This window comes from Mustela nigripes, chromosome 9 (genome assembly GCF_022355385.1).
Source record: "Mustela nigripes isolate SB6536 chromosome 9, MUSNIG.SB6536, whole genome shotgun sequence".
In the NCBI taxonomy this organism is placed as follows: Eukaryota; Metazoa; Chordata; class Mammalia; order Carnivora; family Mustelidae; genus Mustela; species Mustela nigripes.
In genome coordinates this window covers 85,421,105-85,442,718 of record NC_081565.1, presented here as the reverse complement: position 1 = coordinate 85,442,718, position 21,614 = coordinate 85,421,105, and the positions used below count along the sequence as shown (strand labels likewise).

Genomic DNA, 21,614 nt, shown 5'->3' with positions numbered 1-21,614 from the left:
GCCATATCTGTCCCCCTCCCCATATCCGTGTCATTTTTAGAGGAACCAGTGGATAACCACAAAACCTTCTGAGGGATGTAGCCTCAGCAGGGGTAACTGTTACACAAACAACTGTTTGACTTCAAGAGAACACTTTTAACTAATGAAGATGTTAATTAAAAACATGCCCCTGCTAAGATGACCTCTCAGTGCAGAAACTCAGGAAGGCACTCCATTTGTACTTCCCACCAGCACGCAGTGATCTGGGCTGGAATGTATATAGTACTCAGAAGGCCATCTACTCGGATCCTAGTTTGAGCAGTAAACACATTTTAAAAAACATCATGCAGCCTCTAAAAATAAGCGGTATTTCAAAACGAAAACCGGCACACAAGTAGTTGGCACATCTGGTAGACAGAAAAGCTGTATGGTTTGTTTTCAGGGAATGACAAGCCAAGGAACATTCAAACTTGGCCAGTTGAAAAGTTTTCTTCTATCTGTGGTGACACCTGGTTTTTAAAAAAAGTTGGCTTGAGCCTTGAAGCAGAGAGAATATTGGAAGCGTGTAGAGAATTAAATAGCATCATTTACTATCTTGTTTTGTGCAAAGAATTATAAGGAACTGTTTTCTTCTTCAGGAAAGAGAGTGGAACAAAAAAGCAGCAAGGGCATGAGCAGTGATAGTAAGAGTCCCGACAATAACATCTGACGTCCGTTGAGTACCTAGTACATGGTAGAAGGTGTGCTCTAGAGTCCTTTGTGTGTTCAATGAATACGAGATGCACAGTAATTTTAAGAGGCAATGTTATTTCAGGTTCCCACTTTACAGGTGGGAAAGCATACGGATGCTTCGGTAATTGCAGGAGTCACAGGACCAGCATGGGTGCAGGGGGCGGCACCAAGACAGGCCATCTCCAGGGCCCAGACCCCAGAGCCCAGCGTGGTTCCAAGCAGTCTGGTGGTGGCCATTGCATTTGACACTATGAGAACAACACTGGAGTTTGATGGTTGCATTCGGCACCACTGGGTCTTAGTCAAGCTATTCTTTGCCTCCGCTTGTGAGACAGATGATGCCATTTTCCAGAACATTCTCACAGCTGGGCCACAGACATTACTTGTTTCCCATAAACTTATTGTTCACCCTGGTGCTTCAAGGGTGCCATTTATGATATCTCTCAGAAGCTGTCATTCCTCTGTGGTTACAGGAGGTTCACGGTGGCCAGTGGATTTGGGATAGGAGGTGGAGGAGCCAAAGCGATGGGGATACTGGGAAAGGGAGGGTCAGGGTCTCCGTATTCCAGAGTGGGAAGATTGTCAGAATGTGTGAATCGGGGCTAGAGAGTTACAAAGGCAGCCTTGACCAGCATACAGTTCTGGCCCGGGAAGATGGGTTTGTACGGATGTTCCCTGTGGGGCTTCATCTTCAGTTCTGACCGAGTTCCGGGTACTGTGGGGGAGCATCAGGGGACTGGCTTAGTTGGAGTTTGTTTTTGAAAACCAGCGCCGTTTTAGAAAAACAAACCAGGAGGGTTTCAGTGGAAATAATGTGTGAGTATTTAATATTCATGTACAACTGTCTTTTATTTTCATTCATTCATTAAAGTTTTTGTTCATTGAGGTATCATTGACATGTAACATTCTAATAGTTTCAGGTGTGTGACATAGTGATTCACTTTTTACAGGCACTGTGAAATGATCAGCACAGTAAGGCCATGGGCCACCGGTCTCCACACACAGTCACACACATTGTTTTCCTTCTCTTTCTCGTGATGAGGACTTTTCAGATTTACTTCCTTAATAACTTGCAGTATGCAATACTATATTACTAACTACAGTCACTGTGCTGTCCATTACATGCCCAGGACTTATGTATTTTATAACTGGGAACTGTAGGTCCCCTTGACCACCCCTCTCCCTGGAGCCACTAATCTGTTCTCTGTATCCACATTCACTCATTCTGAACTTCAACGGCAGACTTTTGTGTGTACGTGGTACAGGCCCTGGGCTAGGTGCCGAGGAAGCAGAGCTGCCTCAGACAAGGTCTTTGTCTTCAGATGCGATAAAATATAAGAGGAGAACGTGGCAGGCATGTCAAACTGAGAGTTCCCTAACGGTGCTGAGGCAGATGTGTTATGAGAGATGGTGGGGGGGCGCGGTCAAAAGGAGGACTTGGTCACATCTGCCCAGCTGGCAGTGGGGGAGGGGCAGCCAGAGAGGAGGTGACCTTTGAGTCAAGAGTGTGAAGATGAGGAGCTCAGTAGTTGGACAAGTTAGGGGAAGGGTGTTCCAGGCGGAGAGGAGAGCATGAACAAGATGAGGGTTAAATGAAAAGTTTCAACAATCATACTTGTATTTAATTATTCTAAGGGGTGCATATTTCCACACCAAAATATCTCTGAAATCTTGATACCATGTTCTAGGTTCATCAGCCATGCGTGTTCTTACGGGCACATAAAATAATACGAGGCTTATAACATATGGCACCTTAGCTTCGAGGAGAGAAAGTATCAGTGTGCTTTGTCATCGGGTGGCATTTCTTGGTTGTGCTGTTCCAGCTGTCAGCATGTATTTGTTTTAAAGGCAGATATTAGTACCTTTTTATTGGGAAGGAGTCGGACATTAAATGACGGATGAGTAGACGATACTGAGTTTGACAAACTACCTGACATCTGATGTTGCTTTTCATAGTATGGCTGCTAGTGATGGGACATGGGGAGGCGATTCAAGTGTCTCACATAGTGGACTAGACTCCGAGCCATCACATCACCTCTTTCCAAGGAGTTTGAGAGGCAAATGGCAGGTAGCTTGTTGGAACTTACAAAGATACTAAATTTATGATCATTGCGTAAAAAGGTGCTCACTATTTCTGGTGTCAAGATAGAGACCTGAAGGTGCAGTGTACGGTGAGTCCTGAAAGCGGAGACACTATCTATGACTGGCCTCTCAAGGCACAAGAAGATGCATCAGATTGAAGGGGCAGAGGGTGGGGGGTGAAGGGCAGGTTCTGAAAAAAAAAAAAAAAAAAAAAAAAAAAAAAAAAAAAAAAAAAAAAAGTGTCTGAAAAAAAAAATCGGAGAGAAATTTCGGTTGGAATAATGATCTTGGCAAGTACCCAAGGAAGAAACTAAGCATCCAGTACCTAAACTGAAACACACAGGCCCCATGAAAATATACCCTAGTAGAATCCATTTCGGTGCTGTCATTGAATCCCTGTGTGGCCTTGGGCAAGTGAATTACCACTGGGATTTCCCAGAGGGCCGGACTAAAAAAGCAGGTTCCTGCCAGCTAAAAACTGCAACTCGCTCAGCATTTTGGAGATGTGGTTTCATTGACGAGAGCATGGTGATTGCCCTAAGGTCTTGTTTATCCTTTAGTTCTGTGGGCTCTTGGAAGAGAGTGTTACAAAAGATGACAAAGTCATTTTTTTTGGTTATTGATTTAATTTCTGGAAAAACAAAATAGGAACTTATATCCCCTAGGGCTAAGGAAAGTTACTGTGATGATTTTCCACTTACTTTGATCCAGATATATCAATGATAAATATGGGGAAATTGATGAGAAAATTTTAGAGTCTGATTTGTTAAAATCTGACATCATATTTATTTTTGTTTGAAATGGGAACACAGTGTACAGTCACTGAGACTTGACCAGGTAGTTTGCAAAAAATGTTTGAGGAAGGACATCCATGTGAAAAGAATGTCTAGAATGATTCAACCAGTATTGTTATTATTATTTTTTTTTATAGATGAGTCATGGCTGTGTTTGACTTTCTCCTCTATGGTTTTCACTTCTCTGTAATGACACAGATTTTTGTGGGTTTCTTTTTTTTTTTCTTCCTTCTTTGGGTATATACCACATTTTACTACATTTGAAGATTGTTACTAATGAAATGATAAATCTATGTTGAATTTGGTTACCATGCTGCTTTTAGAATAAGTGTTTTATTTATGGCTCTTTCATCCTGTTTTTTTTTTTTTTTTAATTGGGTCTATGTCCAATGACCATGTACTGAGATGAAGAGGAGAAATCAAGATTGAAGATACTCAGCCAGACTTTATCCCTTTAAAGAGACTTTTTGGAAGGCCAGAATGGGAAGGAAGTAAACCAGTTAAATAAGTGTTATTTGGCCATGTCAACTTTCCTTGGTGGGCAATTCAGGATCTCAGCTATTCTAGAAGAAACTTCTAGATATAAGTAATCCCATCGACTTACCACCTTGACTCTTTAGGTAGGGAGATGATAAAATAGGATTCTTCATAACTGAGTACTTATACATAGAAGGAGCAAAATGTAAGCACATTTTGTATGAATGGTAATTATGGAAGGGTTTTTACTGTGGCAATGGCTTTCTCATTAGAAATACAGAAAGCTTTGGGTATCACTAATACTAAAAATGAACAAAAAGGTGATCCAAGGACTGTCTTGAAAGAGGAGTCCTGAGAGAATTGGGCACATGTGTGTATTTACTGATTTCTGATGTAAGGGACATGAAAGCTAACCTGATTCATTTGTTTTTAGGGGCTCTTGGCTTTGGGCCTCAGTGCAAGTCCATTGGAAAAGGCAGCTGCAACAATCTAGTGGTCACCAGCAGTCCCATGATGGTTCAGCGACTGGGACCCAATTCACCTCCAGCAAGCCAGGTCTCTACAGCATGCAACCAGATCAGTCCTAGCTTACAGAGGGCAATGAATGCTGCCAGCCTGCATATACCTCCTTCAGATACCAGGTCTCATGTTACTTTTTTTTTTCTCCCTTCCTCTGGTATAATCACACCCCACATGTGTTTTCCCTTCCCTTCCTGAACATATGCATACACAACAACACACACCACACACACGTACACACACGCGCGCGCGCACACACACACACACACACACACACACATACCTGCTCCAGCAACTCTTTTAATTTGACATTTGTAGGGGAACGTGTATAAAAACAAAGTATGTGTCATTATATCCTCTTAATTGGGAAGAATGGCTTCCTCCCAGCTGTCTTGTAGTGTGAGTGTAGTCAGTGCCCGGTTTGAGACTTTTGGGACTTCATGACAAAAGCCCAGTGTGTAAACGTGGCACTTTGGTGAGGCTAGAGAATTGTGATGGGCCACATACAGCTCTTACCTGCTCATTTTCTAGGGTATGGGTTGCAGTGTCCCCAGGCTTCTTTACCATCTGTTTTGTCTGTCCATCTAGCCACCTGAATATCTATTAAGTACCTACTATCTGCACAATATAATAGTTGAAGTTTGGGGAGATGGTAGAAAAAGTAAAGAGAGAAGTCATGAATTTCGAGACTTCATAATGTGTCTGGGAAGACACACTTTCACGCATGAATTACAGAGCATTTCAACATAATGTCTGATTAGGTGCCAGAATAAGGGGGTTTCAATAAATGCTGTGTGTCATTCCGTATGGGAGAGAATTGAATGGGAAAGGGAAATCACCCTTTCAGACACATTTTTATATCTCTCAAGGTTGATATTATAGGGGACATAAAACCAAAGCACTGCAATGTGTAAGGTCCATTTCCATGTTTGAAATGAATTATTTCATCTTATAAAGTAGGCTTCTTGGGGAAAGCGTTTTTACCTCTTAGTCCTGCCTCTGCTCTAGCTGTGCATTTGCAAAGGAATCGGACTCTATGGGCCTCTGCTTCCTCTTCTTGGAGGCTGGAATCTGCCGAGATGTGTCACAGCTGTGGGGTCCCGTGTCCTCTCCCGACCTTTCTCCTCTTCCTCCCTGTCCTCCCAACCGCTACTTGAGACTCAGAAATCGTAGTTCCTGGGTCCTTTTTTTTTTTTCCCCCCAATGCCAGTTTTTTCATGAGATGGAAACTTGTTTTTCACCTAAGAATTTTTGTGATGGAAGCTGCTGCTGTCACTTTCCCATTGAGGATTATGCCTGCAGGGACTCGTCAGACTTGCTGAGTGTTGCATGTAAAATCAACTGTACTCGGGTGGTAGGTGTCATTGAAAAGCCTTCAGCTTCCTTTCTGTGGCAAGTCCAGCCCATGCCTTGAAGGCAGAGAGTAATAATTAATGGAGAAAGTGGTGGTAGGCCGGGCGAGCGCTGCCCCAGCCACGTGCCTTATGCAATTCCTTTCATGGGTGGGCCAGAGAAGGGTCATTATCTCAGTGTTTTCTGGCATATTTGATTCCTTAGCATAATTTTATATCCTTAAAGGACAGCATCTTAAAGATGCATTGACATGTGTTTTTGACTGTGTATTCTTTGAGTCCTCCAATGGAAATAATTCTTTGGCAGGATGAGCAAAGAAACAGGAGTTGCGAGGTCAGGTGGCTTGGCGAAGTATGGAAATTACTTTTAGCAATCTGGGAAGGTTGCATTTATTTGTGATCCTTAAATTGGTCTGTGTGTTCCGTCAGGAGGAAGAAGGGTTGGAGGCAGCAGTTCAGCTTAAGGGCATTTTGCTGTCTAAAGAGAAAGAGAAGACGGAGAGAGGAATCATCTCTGTGTGTTTTCCACTGGAGACACGCCAGAGGAAGTGGCTTGGGAGGGGGCATGCGCTGTACGCTGTGAGTGATGGCTGTCACTGTAAGATTTATTGTTAAGAAGGACAAACCTACAGCCTCTGTGCATCACCGCAAAGGATGATGTAAGATTTATTGTTTTTTCCTGGTTATTTATGTACTTGTTATTCATTGTAGAAAATATGGGTAGTACGGAAGAGCACGGGCTAGTGGATGGTCGTCATCCTGAATGCTACCACCCATAGGCAACTGTGTGACCGATTTGGATACATTCCCTTCCCTTTACACACAAATGCATTCACAATAAGCACAGGTTTTCCTTTCCACCAAATTGACCTATAATTACTGACATCGTGTTGTAATTACCACTTTTTTTTAGTTCATAAAAACACCTTCTTCTGTAGTGAAAACCTTCTTCAGTATAGTATAATGGCTTCTTCCTGCCCCAGATTCCATTTTATTAAAAAAACAAAAAACAAAAAACAAAAAACCTCTAACTTTTATTTTAAAAATTTAATTTTAAAAGTTGCATTTGGAGATGTCTAGTTTTGTGGCTTTTGCTCTGTATTCCCAAATTGCACTGTAGCAAACATCTATCCACTGATACACTCACCAGTCATCTGATCGTTTCTGTTTCCTTACTAAATACTAGGAACTATTATGATACCTTTTGGCAATTTGATGTACAAATTGTTACTTTATCTTAATTGGAGTTTTCTTAATTATTGATAATATTGAGTAGTCTCCATAGATTGACTGTTTGTATTTCTTCTTTTGACGTCCTTTGACTGTCTCCTAAAGTGCTCACTTTGGAAGAAGCCCTCTTCTGTAGCTTCACTGGGTCCTGTTTAATGCGGTGATGCACAGAGGCTGTAGGTTTGCCCTTCTTAACTTCCCAGCCATTTTTGACTAGCCTCATTTGATGACACATGCAGACTGCACCTTACCTTCTTGAAGATCCAGAAGCCATTCTTGATTTAGGCATTGCCCAAACTCTGTAATACAGAGGCCATGGTATGTATGTACCCTGAAGTGACAAGTACTGATATGATAACATCACACAGTGGTTTCACATACCATACAATAGAAGTTGGGCAACAGAAGAGATTGGACGTCATGGGCACGGGTTTTGTAGGTTTGGCTGTCCTGGTGCTTTCACATACATTGTGATTCTACCTCTTAGGATCTAATATTCATAAACCAGCTGCAGATATTACCTCTGTTTTATAGATGATGGACCAAGACAAATGCTTTGCCTAGTGTCACTTAGCTTGTCATTTACAAAGTGCAGCCATCAATCTAATAATGTCATTCTGGATCTCAAAAGACACTACATTTTTCTCTCCTAGACCAGACATTCTTGGAGGTGATTTCTGGTGGTAGACTTTCGTAGGGTTTCCTTTTGGGTTGGAGTAGGCCTGCAAAGCTCAGAGGAGGCCAAGGGAGCTGAGAATGGACTCTGGGCCCTCTGGAAGTTCTAATGCTTTACAAAGCCGTACTGTCTTCAGATGCAGTGCTACCTCTGGGGGATTTGCCCCCGCACAGAGATGAGAACTTACAGGTAGCCTAGGACTAGTCTTTCCTGTGACATAGGTAATACATATTCTCTTGAGGATCAGTTTGAGTAATTCCATGTGATCCATAAGTGAGTATTTCTTTTGAACTTGGCATTGAACCAAGCAATCAGGCTTGGCCATCATGTCCCTCATGGCGCCATGACAGTCCCTGAGATCTTGCCTCACCAATCACCTTATCCTGTTTCCCGGACGGTGTAGGAGGTTTTCATATTGGTTGTGTTTGGTTTGAGCTATATCTCTTTCCTTTGCTATAGATCCAAATTAACCAGTCACTAGAAATAACATCCTTGGGAGCAGATGAACATACGGAAGTGGAGATAGTCTTGTCTGTGTGTCCGTCTCTTTCCCAGAGGCCTGGCATGTACAGCAGCAGGGGCGGTAGGAGAGAGTCCCTGGGAACTTTTAAGTCATTCAGCACATTGTCACAGAGAGAGAGAGTAGAAAACATGGGTTCTAAGCACGGCTTGTGTGACTTCAATCTGTTAATCAGGCGGAGCATTATGGATCACATTTGGGGTGTAATGTGGGGAGAACAACACAGGACCTATGGGATCTAGCGAGGTGACAGCCTATCCAGGGTGTGTGTGTGTGGGGGGGGTGTCAGTGGGGGGAAGTCACAGAACCTCAGTTCTGTTCTCTGTAGAAGTTATTTTAAAAATCGACTTTCCTCACCTCACTGTGTGTATCGCTGTGTCAAATGCGATCATGTGTATGGAAAAAATGCCTTGTAAGCTACAAACGACAGCTGTTTGTTGTTCTATTGATAATTCACCTTCACTTAATAAACAATTTTTGGCAACTTATTATACTTATTATGTATCTCATACTCTGGTGGGTACCATGGAGATAAAAACAATCCCTTCTGTTGAAGGGCTTTGAATTTCCCTCAGGAAGATCACACCCCCAGACGCCAGCAGTGCGCTGTATTTGAGGCACAGTGTTGACAGTGTACACCTGCTTTGGAAAGAGGACGCTTCTGAGGCCTGGTGTATGTGGGGGAGGTTTCAGTGATTAGAACTTCGAAAGATGGAAAGTTGTGGGTCGTAGCACACGAGGGCGATCGCGGCTGGGCAAAGGCCATTTGTTGGAAGTTATGGTCGTGTTAGATGTTTGAGAGTTCTCTCTTCATATTATTGCTGTCATGAAGAGAAGATAGGCTTTGCTTTCTGAAAGTATATGGTAACTGTCTTAGAAGACAGATGTCTGAGGAGTTACGGGGACGTGGCAGTGTGGGGTTATGATCAGATTTAAATCAAGCCATACTTAGATGTAATTGGGGAAAAATAAGAAATATCTCTCAGCAATAGAACAGATGAACATGTTGCACTGTAGGCTGCCCTCAAACTAGATAATATAATTTTACATGCAGAGTATATGCAGGCGGGTAGAATACTTTCTGCCTGAAATTCACCGCTCAAAAATCTGAAATGCTCCAGTATGACAGTGGCCGGGCAAATATACCGTTTGGGAATGTTCTATAAACCTTCTCAACCTCAGGGTGTAGAGCAAAGTCAGTTGTCTTTGCCTCATATATGACACGACTACTGATTTGGCTTGGTCATAAAGCAATTCCTAAATCCCCCTGGGGAAGGGACCAAAAGGCCCTTGACATCCAATCACCAGGAGCCTTCAGCTGAGCTCTGCAGGGATGGCTGCCTGCTGTGGGTGTGCCGGGAAAATAATTGGAAGTATCCACAGGGAATTAAAAAACAGATGGTTCAGAAACCACTTTGGGGCTTGCAACACGACCTCAGCCCTAATATAAGAATGGGGATGGTGACAAATCTGTGTCAAGGGCAACTGGATGTAAATTCTTGCTGTGTTTGTCATTGGTAAACATTACTTCACTCGGTGGAAACATCACATTGGTAACAGTGTTATCTATCCCCTTATACTGTGCATTTGAGAGTTGGGGTGTTTTCTGAAACCTGGTGCTTGCAGGAAACAGTGTTCCCGGCTTCCATTTTGTGAGAGGGAGTAAGAGGAACTGATGGGACAAGAAAAATTCTCTTTGCCCTCCGCTCCCTTGCAACAGGTTTCTGAATAACAGCTGGAGGGAGTGAATGAGTTCATTCCTGGGAAGATAGACATTCTGTTTAATATTTTGTTTTGGTTAATTAATTAATTTATTTTTTGGTTGGAAAAAAAGATCTCTGTAGAAAGCCAGTGCAGGCACATATGCGTAAACTGGGTTTTTCTGATCCGCACCATGTCTGAGTTGGGAAATGGAGCTTAATGATAGCTAGCCTCTTTGTGACAGATTGACATCCAAGGGATGTAGCTTTTCCTTTCAGTGATTTTTAAGGCAATGATGTCATAGTAAAGCAAGGTGAGTTTTAAAGTGTTCAGACTACATCATCACAGGCCATTTTGATGTGCAGGTAAATCTTGGGTATTCAGGTAAATGTGGCACATGCTTTGTACAGGGTATGGAGAACAGGAGCCGAATCACTGCAAAAGTGAACTCCTAAAAGGGAAAGATCTCTTCTTAGTCCAGAGCTGCTCTGATTCAGTGCAAGAACACGAGGAAAACCCCAGACTAGCAAGTGTAATTAAACCCTGCAAGGCCCAAACGTATTATACCCCATACGCCTTGATCTCAGGCTGTCATTCTCTTCTGTATCACAGCTCTATTTTGTATGTATTTTTTCATTTCCTGGTGTGATTTGATGCTATGACTGAGTGCTGACTGAGTTACTATCTTTTAAAGAAATCTTTAGAATTCCTTATCATGAGTGAAATGAAGTTGTGAATTTATTATTGGATCCCCTAGATGACCCTTTGACTTGGAGGATATACTTTTTTTCAAATTAAGCATTGGTTTAGGTTTTACTTAACTGAATAGATTTTGCTCAAAGGCTGAGGCTCTGTTTAGACTTATAGTCCCTGCAATGCCTATTTGTAATACACTGTATACCATAAGCACTTACTAAATACTTGCTTATTCACTTTGCCATGATGGGCAATTAGAGACTCCCTGGTCTCTAATTCTTCCCCCACAACATTAAAAAAAGATATTTAAAAATAAAGCAAGGACTATTTATTATCATTAAAGTATTAAGATTATTTATAACAATAGATCTTTTGTTTTATTATTCCAGTGAGCATTAGCCCTATTGTCCCTCTTGGTAAAATGTTATTTACCTGGAACTAAAAGCCTTGGGTTTTATCTTAGCCAAAGAATGTGTGTTTAGCCGAGAATGTAATTAGGGGAAATACTTAAGGGATTGTCAATGCAGTGTTCTTTTAGCTCTTAAGCAATCCATATCCTGCTAAAATGTTTGTCTTTTTTTTCTTTCTCCCCACCCCCCCCACCCGGCTGCTGTTCCAGGTCCCTTATTTCTCGTGAGTCTTTAGCATCCACGACTTTGAGTCTGACCGAAAGTCAGTCAGCCTTGAGTGTGAAGCAAGAGTGGTCTCATGGCTACAGGGCTCTCCCGTCGCTGTCCTCCAGCCACAGCTCCCAGAACGGCATTGATCTAGGGGACCTCATTAGCCTTCCTCCTGGGACAGCCATGTCCAGCAATAGCGTCTCTAACTCATTGCCGTCCTACCTTTTCAGCATGGAAACCAGCCATTCTCCTTACCCTAGTCCCCGGCACTCATCGGCCAGGTCCCACTCAGCCCGCTCCAAGAAGAGAGCGCTGTCTTTGTCCCCACTGTCCGATGGCATCGGGATAGACTTTAATACCATCATCCGCACGTCGCCCACGTCATTGGTCGCCTACATCAACGGGTCGAGGGCCTCCCCGGCCAACATGTCCCCCCAGCCCGAGGTCTATGGGCACTTCCTGGGGGTGCGTGGCAGCTGCATCCCCCAGCCGTGCTCGGTGCCAAGCAGCCAGAAGGGCGTGCGGGTGGCCAGCGGTGGCCTGGCTCTCCCGGCCTACAACGAGGACAGCGTGCTGGAGTACGAGCGCATGCAGCAGCTGGAGCACGGAGGCCTCCAGCCGGGGCTGGTCAACAACATGGTGGTGCAGCACGGCCTGCCCAACCCCGACAGCCAGCCAGGGGGCCTGCTGAAGACGGAGCGCCTGGATGATTTCCCGGGTGGCGCCCTGGATCTGCCCCATGAACCTGCTCTGCCTCCCCTGCCCCCGCCTCCCCAGGGCCCGCCGCCCCCCTACCACTCTCACCCCCATCTGCACCACCAGGAGCTGGTAGCCCGTGCCCAGCCGCTGGCCCTTCCCCAGGCTGCCTTGGAGGAAGACGGGGAGATGGAGGACATTGGGGGCAAACACTGCTGTCGCTGGATCGATTGCAGCGCCTTGTACGACCAGCAGGAGGAACTGGTGAGGCACATCGAGAAGGTTCACATAGACCAGCGCAAAGGTGAAGACTTCACTTGCTTCTGGGCCGGCTGTCCTCGAAGGTACAAGCCATTCAACGCCCGGTATAAACTGCTCATCCACATGCGAGTCCACTCCGGGGAGAAGCCCAACAAGTGCACGGTGAGTCTCCCGCTAACGTTCACAGGCTTCGGCGAGGTGCGTGGCATCTTCCAGACTTGGCCACGAGTCAGGGGACATTTTCTTCTTTGATGGGATTTGGATACTAGGGGTTCTAGGTATCCCTGAAATTTAGCTTCTTTTTAGCCCCAGGATAGGAGAGATTTCTTTAATCTTTGGCAGCAGGGCCCCGCTCCACTTCTAGATTCCCTTCTGCAAATGTACATGATCCATACCGTCAGGGGAGGCTGATCTGCCACCCTGTCCAGAATCTTGGAAAATCCACGGGTGCCAGGCGCCAACTTGAAGTTGCTGAAAGGCGCAGGGCCGAGGGACACACTGCACTCGCAGCAAGCGTGAGCTTTTTTCCAAAGCAAATATTCAGGGATTTTTCCTTCCCTCCAATAACTGGGCTAGGATTGGGTTTGGAGGAGGGGTAGTTCTGATATTTGGAAAGGAACTCACACTTAGCAACTTGGCTGATAAAAATGTTGCTACGTACACCCACACGCTTGTACACCGCACACTCTGGGGTTTTAAGACTAGTTAATGATTTATAGGCAGCATAAAAACACCCAGGGGATCCCACAGGGGCAGGATCTCACAGGATCTCACCAAATTTTAAGGAGAGCAAATTTGGTGGGAAAGTGTAAGGAGAATGAACCGAGAGGGGACTGTGCCTTGGGTGTTGAAGGAACTGGGCAAGGGGTCCGTTTCTCCCCTGCCTCCCCTTTCCACATCGATCCTGGAACTTGCCTCTGTTTCTTGGCAAAAATTGCTATTTCTGAATAATAGGGCTGCTAAACGATTTTGCAATCATTTCACACCTAACAGAAACCCTCAGGGTTTACAAGCAGGACATCACCCTTGGGATCACAGGGCAGCTTTGCACAATCTCTGACAGCCCGCTTAGCTCTGGGAAGAAGACGAGCATGTGTTTTCTATTACTTTAGATGGACAGGAACTTTGCTTTCAGAGTTCAAATCTGAGAATTATAGGTACTCCCTGGATATTGCATATGCTACAGATCACTGAATGTGTGAAACATATCAATCATTTTGCAAAAGGACTTAGTCAGGTGGTGGTCCCCCAGCCAGAGTCCCTTCTTACTCTAGTATGTCTTGACAAAGAAGCTGGGCCATGTTTATATTTGACTGTACATCGGCCAAGTTGTCTGATTTATGTGAAAGCAGAACAAATAGGTTGATAGCTATAATGTGGGTATTGGAAGCACTTTCTCACTATCCAGTAGGTATTTCTGAAAGACTCCCCAGAATTTCTGGTGGAATGAAGTTGCATTTCTTGCCGTTACCTTGTGCCCCATGTTGTGATTTTTCTTAAGCAAAAGCAGAAGCTGGTACATTGTGAGGATGCCAGGTTATATGACTGAAGGGAATAATTACATTTCAGACGGCAAAACCTTCCTCTGTCAGTAAGGCTCTGCATTCAGAACGCCAGGAAGAGACAACCAATAGAAGGCAATTGCACTTTGGAACACACGGGTCCGTTGCCGGGAGGAAAGACGTTCAGTCTCTGAGGGAAAACAGTCCAACCTTTTAGTTCTGACTAATCCTGGCTGAAAATAGTTTGCTGGATTTGGCTTTACTGAAATAAACATAAAGGCCTGAATTATCCAAAACATATTTTTTGCGTTGCAAAATTGATTTTTGTGCAATAGGATTTCCCCATTTTCCCACTGTTCCCAGACTTTGCAATGGCATATAACTTTATAAAGTTGACTTTTGCTAAAGTGCAGGAGGACTATTAAAAATAGAAATATTTCAGTGAAAGAATAAGCCGAGAGGTGATTAGTTGCAGGGCTCTGCTTGGCTTTGCATTGCATTATCCAGGATGGGTATGGGAGGTGATTTCTTTCTTTCCTAGTCTGCCTCCTTCCCACTTCTGGATGGAATCTGTAAAACTCAGATTGCTGGATATAACAGCACATCAAATCTAGACCTGCAAGGTGTTAAGTGATACATGTTATAGTGCAAATGTATTTATATAAAACAGGATTTCTTAGGAGCTGACTAATGCTGCAGTTCTAGTCTTGGGACTGTATGTTTTTCGCAGGAAGACACCCATTTTCATAAAAAGCCTACATAGTGGGAGCATTATGTCTTCTAAAACTGCTGCATTGCCACACGGTGTCTGCTTGGTTTGTAGGGTTAGAGCTAAGAGGCGTCGCGCGATTGTGCTGTGAGGGGTTAGCAGCCCCCACGTTGTAGTCCCGGGAAAGAAGACACTGTACTTCACGTAGATGCCTATCTGAAAAGACACACTTTCTGCCTTTTGTAAAACCGATCTTTACACTCTCAGAATCCAGACACAAAGCATTGTTAAAATGGAAATATGTCATCTCCTGCTGCTTTGAAATCTGGTGGTAGTTGATGCAAAGCTCAGGATCACTGCCGAGTGAAATGACCACATTCATCTCTTGGAGACACGAAGTGATCTTTGGTTTCTGGTTTCTGTGGCTGTGTCACATGCAGCAGAGGCTCGGGGCATTCAGATTATAAGAGCCCGTACACTTTTGTTTCACATGTGTTTCACTGCTCTTCATCTTCTGGGAGCCGTCGTTAGAGTTAGCCTCCATTTTCACTCACTTAGTTTATTGGCCCAAGAAAGATGTGATGACCCAGTTGTGTTTGGTGACCATGACTACAGGCAGCACAATGTGCTTCTGGAAGTCCTGGTGGAAGAAGGCTGTGTGAGAGGGTCGCTCAGCGACAGCCTGCTGACGGCACAAGACTAGCGCTGCTCCGTCTCAGGCCAGCGTCGGCTCCCTCGCTGCGCTGTTCCGTCTCATGCACGGAGAGCGCCTTCTCATCATCTGTGCCGCTGACGCTTCGGCCTCACCCAGGACGCTGGGATTCGGATCGCTCAGGATTCCGGGTGTCAGAACTGCGGGAGGATTGCTAATGTATTATTTGGTTCACTTACTGGAAGAAGAGAATGGTTTCTTTTCTCTTTCCCCCCCAAACAGCCCCGCCCTTCTGTACATCCCATTCTCACTCTTCTGCAGAGAGCCAAGCCAGCTGCTCTCGTTCCAGGCCTGGCCCTGAGGACAGAGCTATTCCCGGCCAGTGGCAAGGGCCTGGAGAAGTAAAGGCCTCGGCAGGCAGACAGACAGACCTCAGTTAAATCAGAAACTGGGACACGGCAGTATTCTGTTCAGAATACCTGTGTGCACTCACGGCCGCCTACGAACTAAAGCAATTTCGAGCTGCCGAATCATTCTGTTTAGTCCTTCCTGAGCTTAGACCAACCCCAACACTGATGAGTCTCAGAATGAACCAAAACTTTTGAGTACAGCTATGCTAAATTCTATTACGTTTTACTGAGATGATAAGGGTTCAAATACTCAAGTCAGAACAAGTCGTGGAACCTCAGATTTTGATTCTCAAACTCTGGTTTCATGGTCCTAAAAGGGTAGCGTAAAGTATAACCCCAAATTATTGCTACATACTAACCATCCCGAGCAGTATCCGTAGTAATGGTCCCAGTAGAGCGCACACGGAGAATGTTTTTACCGTAGGTCTCTTTAGCCATCAAGTTGAAGAGTGTGTGACGCCTGGGTAGCATTCCCAGAAGGTGTGTTCTGCATGAGATCAGGCCCACTGTGTCTGCCAGTACTTCTCCTGAGAGAGCCTATCTGATGGGAGCAGAGTGAGCAGAGGGACAGGGTTCCGTTGCCAGCATCAGAAACACGGATGGCTTGCCTTCGCGCACAATAGAAAGCAGTTGTGTTGGGAGTTTAGGGAGTGTTAATAAGGGAATTAGGGGGAATGCAGGTCACCACTTAAATTTTGCTTATTTTTCCTGGATGAATTTTATCCAATAGCAAAAAGGAATTTTGCAAGACTTTTACCCACCCACAGATTTTCACGAAAATGTCACTGACCAAAGACAGCTTTGAATTTTGTATGAATTGACTCATTTCTCCACAGGCATTTTGCCTGGCAAAATCTAGAGTATTTGCTTTGGCTAGAAGATCGGGCAGTTTGCTTTTTAAGTAACATTGGATTATGGAATACAAGAAAATAAATACAGAGCTGGGGCCATGTCCCATTCCTCTTTTATGGCCTGATTTATGGGTTCATGGGCCAGCCTTAACCATGTAAGACATTTCTTAAGGAAAAGTAAATTCATTGTAAACTGTGGAAGAAGTTTTTAAAATCACATCCTTCATTTTGTTATTTTGATAAGACTTGGCCTTGATGTGGTGACCACAATTATATGACCAGAAGAGACCTTAGGAAAATATTATCTAAGTATAACTATTAGTTGCCACTTCACAACCTTCAGATTGGCAACAATTAATAAATTCTCATAATGTCAAGTATTGGTGAGGATATAGAGAGTGAGGAACGGTTTAACATTGCTGGTGAGAGTAAATTGGTGTAACCACTTTGGAAAACAATTTGGGAACATCTAGTAAAGATGAAAGTGAGCGTATCTAACAAAACCCTGTCTATGTGTCTACACTAGGGAAATTCTTGTATATAGTAGTGGGGCCACATGTAAAAAGATACTTATTGTACCTCTGTTTCTAAAAAAAAAAAAAAAACAAGGGTAAATAACTGCCCATAGATGAGGTAAATTGATAAACCATGGTATATCCATAATGAAATATTATGAAGGAGATTAAAATTAATGAACTAAAAATCTCTATCTCTATAGACGGACAGATGGATAGATAAATATCAACATGGCTACAACTCAGGAAACAACTGAAAAAACGAATGAACAAATTAAATTCAAAAAGGATATATACAGTATAATACAATTTATATATATTCATACACACACACACTAAGCAATATTATATAGTTGTTACAGATACATAATGACTTGGTTAAACAGTAAACTGTGGACAGAATAATCAGTAACCTTTGAAGAGTAGATACTTATTAGAAAGGACAGAAGTAAGAAGAAATGGGAGGGTTATTTTGCCTAATCTTTTTTCCAAGAGTGAGAAAACTGAAACAAATATGGCAAAATAATTAATTTCTTTTTAGCTTGATGGTGGTAATAGAGGAGTCATAGGAATCTTAAAATATTTTCTGTGTGGTGCTGCTGGTTTGAAATATTTTATAACTGTAAGTATAGATTTTTACCTAAAGATAAAAGAAAATCAATGAGTATAACACTTCCCTCTTATACATAACTTTTTTTTTTTTTTTTTTGAGAGAACAAAGCCTGGAGAAATTAAGTAATTTTTCTTAAACTAGTAAATTGTTGGGCTGTTGCCTACTAAGCACGTGCAAGGCAGTGCTTCTCAACCTTGGCTGACATTGGAATTGCCTGAAAAGCTCTATAAAGGACCCATACCTGCATCTCAGCCCGAGTCTGTGATGTAATAGGTCTGGGGTGCAGCTTCCTGGGTGATTTTAATGCGAAGCCAAGGGTTAGAACTGGCACTTTAAAAGCTTCTGCGTGCTGACCTTGAACCCTAAGTAAGTGAAAGTCTCCTCTGTCCTTTTAGGTAAGGTGTGGGGCGTCAGTGTTTTGTAGTGAGTACGTGTTCATTATCTCCAGTGTCCTGACAATGATTAGGGTAATTTCGTGTTCCCTTGGAATAAAATTCAAAGACAAGAAAGAAGATAATTGAGCAACTCTGGTGGTGGCAGAAGGCTTTCAACCAAGGGTCCTCTTTCTCTACAGTCAATAGTCAAAGGTTGGGATGGGGCTGTGCTGAACCACGTATGTCGTCGCCACCTCCTCACCACCCGGAGTTAAAAGTGGAACTGACAAATCTGTCACGTTGTTCCCATTTTTCAAGGTAACGTAGAGTGTTCTGTCTTCCAAATACAATGCAGCCTTTCTGCTTTTAATATAAAATGATCTTCAAAACATCTTTGCTACCAGGGACATTTCTGAAGAGTTGGTAAATTACCAAAATATTGAATTTTCCCTTTTATCAAATCTGCCTGATGTGATTAAATAAATAAAATTAACATTAATATCCTCTTTGTCTCTTGAGGCTGAAACACCACCAGCGAAACATCTGGTAAAGATCAGAGAGAGTGTAGCTTCCAAGTCCGATCCCATGAGGCATCATTCTGTCAAATAGTTAATGCAAGCTCAATAATTTAAAAATAAAAATACAACTAAATTGCAAGGTTTTTTTTTCCCCCCCAATGATTTTACACAAGGAAGAGATACTGGCATATTTATCTGTGTATATACACGTTCAACATACTGTAGACGTATATATGTCACCATAAATTACAAAGCCTTTAGTACAGGTAAATGCAAGCTACAGAAATTCTCATCAGATGGGGCACTGACCGCAGTCTGTAAGGCGTCTGTCAAATCGAATTTCACATCCCAAAACACAGGTTAGAAGCCTTCCATTTGGTAGTGGTTTAATTTTATTTCCCTTTAGAAGGCATTTAATCCATTTTACCTGGAGAGCTGGCCTTTCACGAACTTTGTCCTGAAAATAAATTTGTAGCAGATTTGGGCAGACGTTTCAAAGCAAATTGTGGTTTCTATTTCTTTGCCCTGCGATTCCAGGATTAATGAAAAACAATAGATAATGAGAGGAATCCTAAGAGGTTAAGCATTTGGAGGCTTTATCCTCATTCAGCAAAATCATTAACTACATGACGGTTAATGTTCCTTTTAGTTCATATTTGTTTTGTGGTTTTACTCTAATTCCATACCCTGAAATAATGTTTTTAAAATTAGAAAGAGTCATGTAAATCTTTGCATGAACGAGCTGATTAAGGGAATGTGTTTCCAACCTTTTGAGATTTGCACACATATAGATTTTAAAGTGTGTTTTTCTTCGTTTATTCAGATCGCATCAGTATAAAATTACTTTGGCAATTTATTAGAAACGTCTTTTGTGACCTTTGGAATATTTCTTGATTACCTTTGGTTGTGTTGACATCTTTGAGTCCAGACAGAATCTGAGTGTGTGAAGTGAAAGAGCAAACACATTTATTTTTCCAAAAAAGAGGTAGTCCGATTCTCTTTGATCTTTCAGAAGTGTTTTCTTCAAGCTCTGGGGAGAATGATGTGGAAAAGAGATGTTTATTTTTCTTTCCATGCAGATTTATTAGTTTTTACTCTAATTACGGAGTTGGGGCTTCTAGACTATCAATAAGACAATGAACGTTCCCACCCCAGGCAGCGGACGTGTGGCTGGCGAGCTCAGGGCCTGGTGGGGAGGCCGGGCTTCCCATCTGCTCGGCCTGCGGGCAGCCTGACCCAGAGGAGAGCTGGGCTGGGTGAATAGGTGTCATCACTCATCCGGGACATTGGTGTGCGTAGGAATTTGGTGAGAAAGCGAATGAGACCCTGCGTGTTCTTACTTTACAGTATCTCCTTTTGTTTTCTTGGGCCACAGATACTGGACTTGAGTAGGGAGAATGACTAATCCTTTTGAGGGATAATTTTAAAGAAAAAAATTAAAAAACAAACAAACAGTTAAGGGAAGCCTGGGCGGATCAGTCGGTTAAGCCACTGCCTTCGGTTCAGGTCATGATCCTGGGGTCCTGGGATCGAGCCCCGCATCGGCTCCCTGCTCAGTGGGGCATCTGCTTCTCTCCACCGCCCCCACCATGCTCTCTTCCTCTTTCTCAAATAAAATCTTTAAAAAATAAAATTAAAAAAAAGTTAATTTGCTACATTGTTGAAAAATCAGAAAATAAGATGACTGGCTGTGGGCAGACAGGGGCAGTGGGTATGAGTCATTACAGCATCCTCCAAACTTGGGGTGATGGTATCATTAATTTATTATTTAAGTAGGGACACTTTTGAGACTTTTGAAAGGGGTTCTGTGTGACCCGGCTCTCCGTGTTTACCAAGCTGGTCCTGGGAAGGCCAAGGGGTATAGCTTGTCCTTCGCAAAGAGTGTACGCACTGATGTGTCCATCCGGTCAACGCATGTTCATTCATTCTTTTGGTCCCTTAGTATTAGCCATGTGCAGTGCCCTGTCCTGGGAGCTGGGGGTTACAGAAATAAATGAGACATTTCCTTGAGGAGCTTACAATCTTCTGGAGTTGATGTGTAAATAGTTAATGTACACAAGAGCGAAACAAGGGCTTTGTAAGAGGTCTGTGCAAATTGTTTTATGTGGAAACAGGGAAAGAAGCTTCCAACTGTGTTGAGTCTAGGCAGGCTTCTTGGAGAGGTGACTGTGTCTTGAAAGAAGACAGCAGTTCTCACAGAGAAGGGGAAGGAGACCGTTCAAGGGGAGGACCACAGTATGGGCTGACACAGTGGCAGGAGAAGAGCGGGCGTGGGGGGCAGAAAGAGTTCTCAAGTAGGTACATGGTCCAACTCTAGGCAGAAGAGAGAAGGGAGGCTGGCAACCCGCCTTGGACCAACAGCAAAGGCCCTTTACTATCCAATAAGGCTAGTGTTCTGAAAATTAGAACCCCAAACTTAGCTAATTCCAAGGCAAATCAAATTAATACAAAGACAGAATCTCAGGAGGCAACATCACTGAGGTAGCAAGCGCTGTGCTTTCGTGCTTGGGAAATGAAACGGTGCCTTCCCCCGAACCACCTCACTGTCTCTTCAGGTTGAGAGTTTAGTACCTTGTTAGCCTGTATCTCTCGGCCTCTACCACATGAAACACAGAGTCTTCTGAGGCCAGGTGATCAGCCAGGGAAACACATAAGTGAAGACAAGCATGAAAGCATTTTCTGGGGAGAACTTGAAAGGAAAAAAATTTCTAATTCTGGGAGAGCCTGCATCTAGACCAAAGCTATTGGATCAGTTGTGTCGAATGATTAAGATGTGGACAGAGGCCGCATACATTATCCTGTGTATGAGTAGCCTTCCATTAGTTAAATATTTCCTTTTTATAATCTGTAAAGAGAGTGGAGTACTGTTAAACAGAACTCTGGATGGGTGTTCATTATGCTGAGTCTGTCAGCCCTTTCAAGACGTTGTCCCCATGCTAAGATTTACTTTGGAATTGTTTTCTGTTCAGACTGAATTAATGCAGAGCAGAGCTAAATGTTTGGGATGGTTAGAGGAGTACAAATTAAATCAGTTGTCACCAAAATGGCGTCCATTCCCAGAGGTGGTAGCTGGAACGCTGTGGAGCCAAGAGCCTCTACAGGGAAGACAGTGCAAGGAGAGACTTATCTTTTGTT

The 21,614-nt window shown here is 43.4% G+C and overlaps 1 protein-coding gene across 4 annotated transcripts in view; it reads left to right on the top strand.

The window, feature by feature from the left end:
• GLIS3 (GLIS family zinc finger 3) overlaps positions 1 to 21,614 on the top strand; it is a 438,277-nt gene that overhangs the window by 135,634 nt on the left and 281,029 nt on the right. For 3 of the 4 annotated variants that reach the window (XM_059411957.1, XM_059411960.1, XM_059411959.1), the window contains 2 exons: positions 4,498 to 4,705; positions 11,378 to 12,497. In XM_059411957.1, coding sequence (XP_059267940.1) covers positions 4,498 to 4,705; positions 11,378 to 12,497 — 1,328 coding nt within the window. The remainder of the gene's footprint in view (positions 1 to 4,497; positions 4,706 to 11,377; positions 12,498 to 21,614) is intronic. The other variant, XM_059411958.1, reaches the window with a different exon arrangement.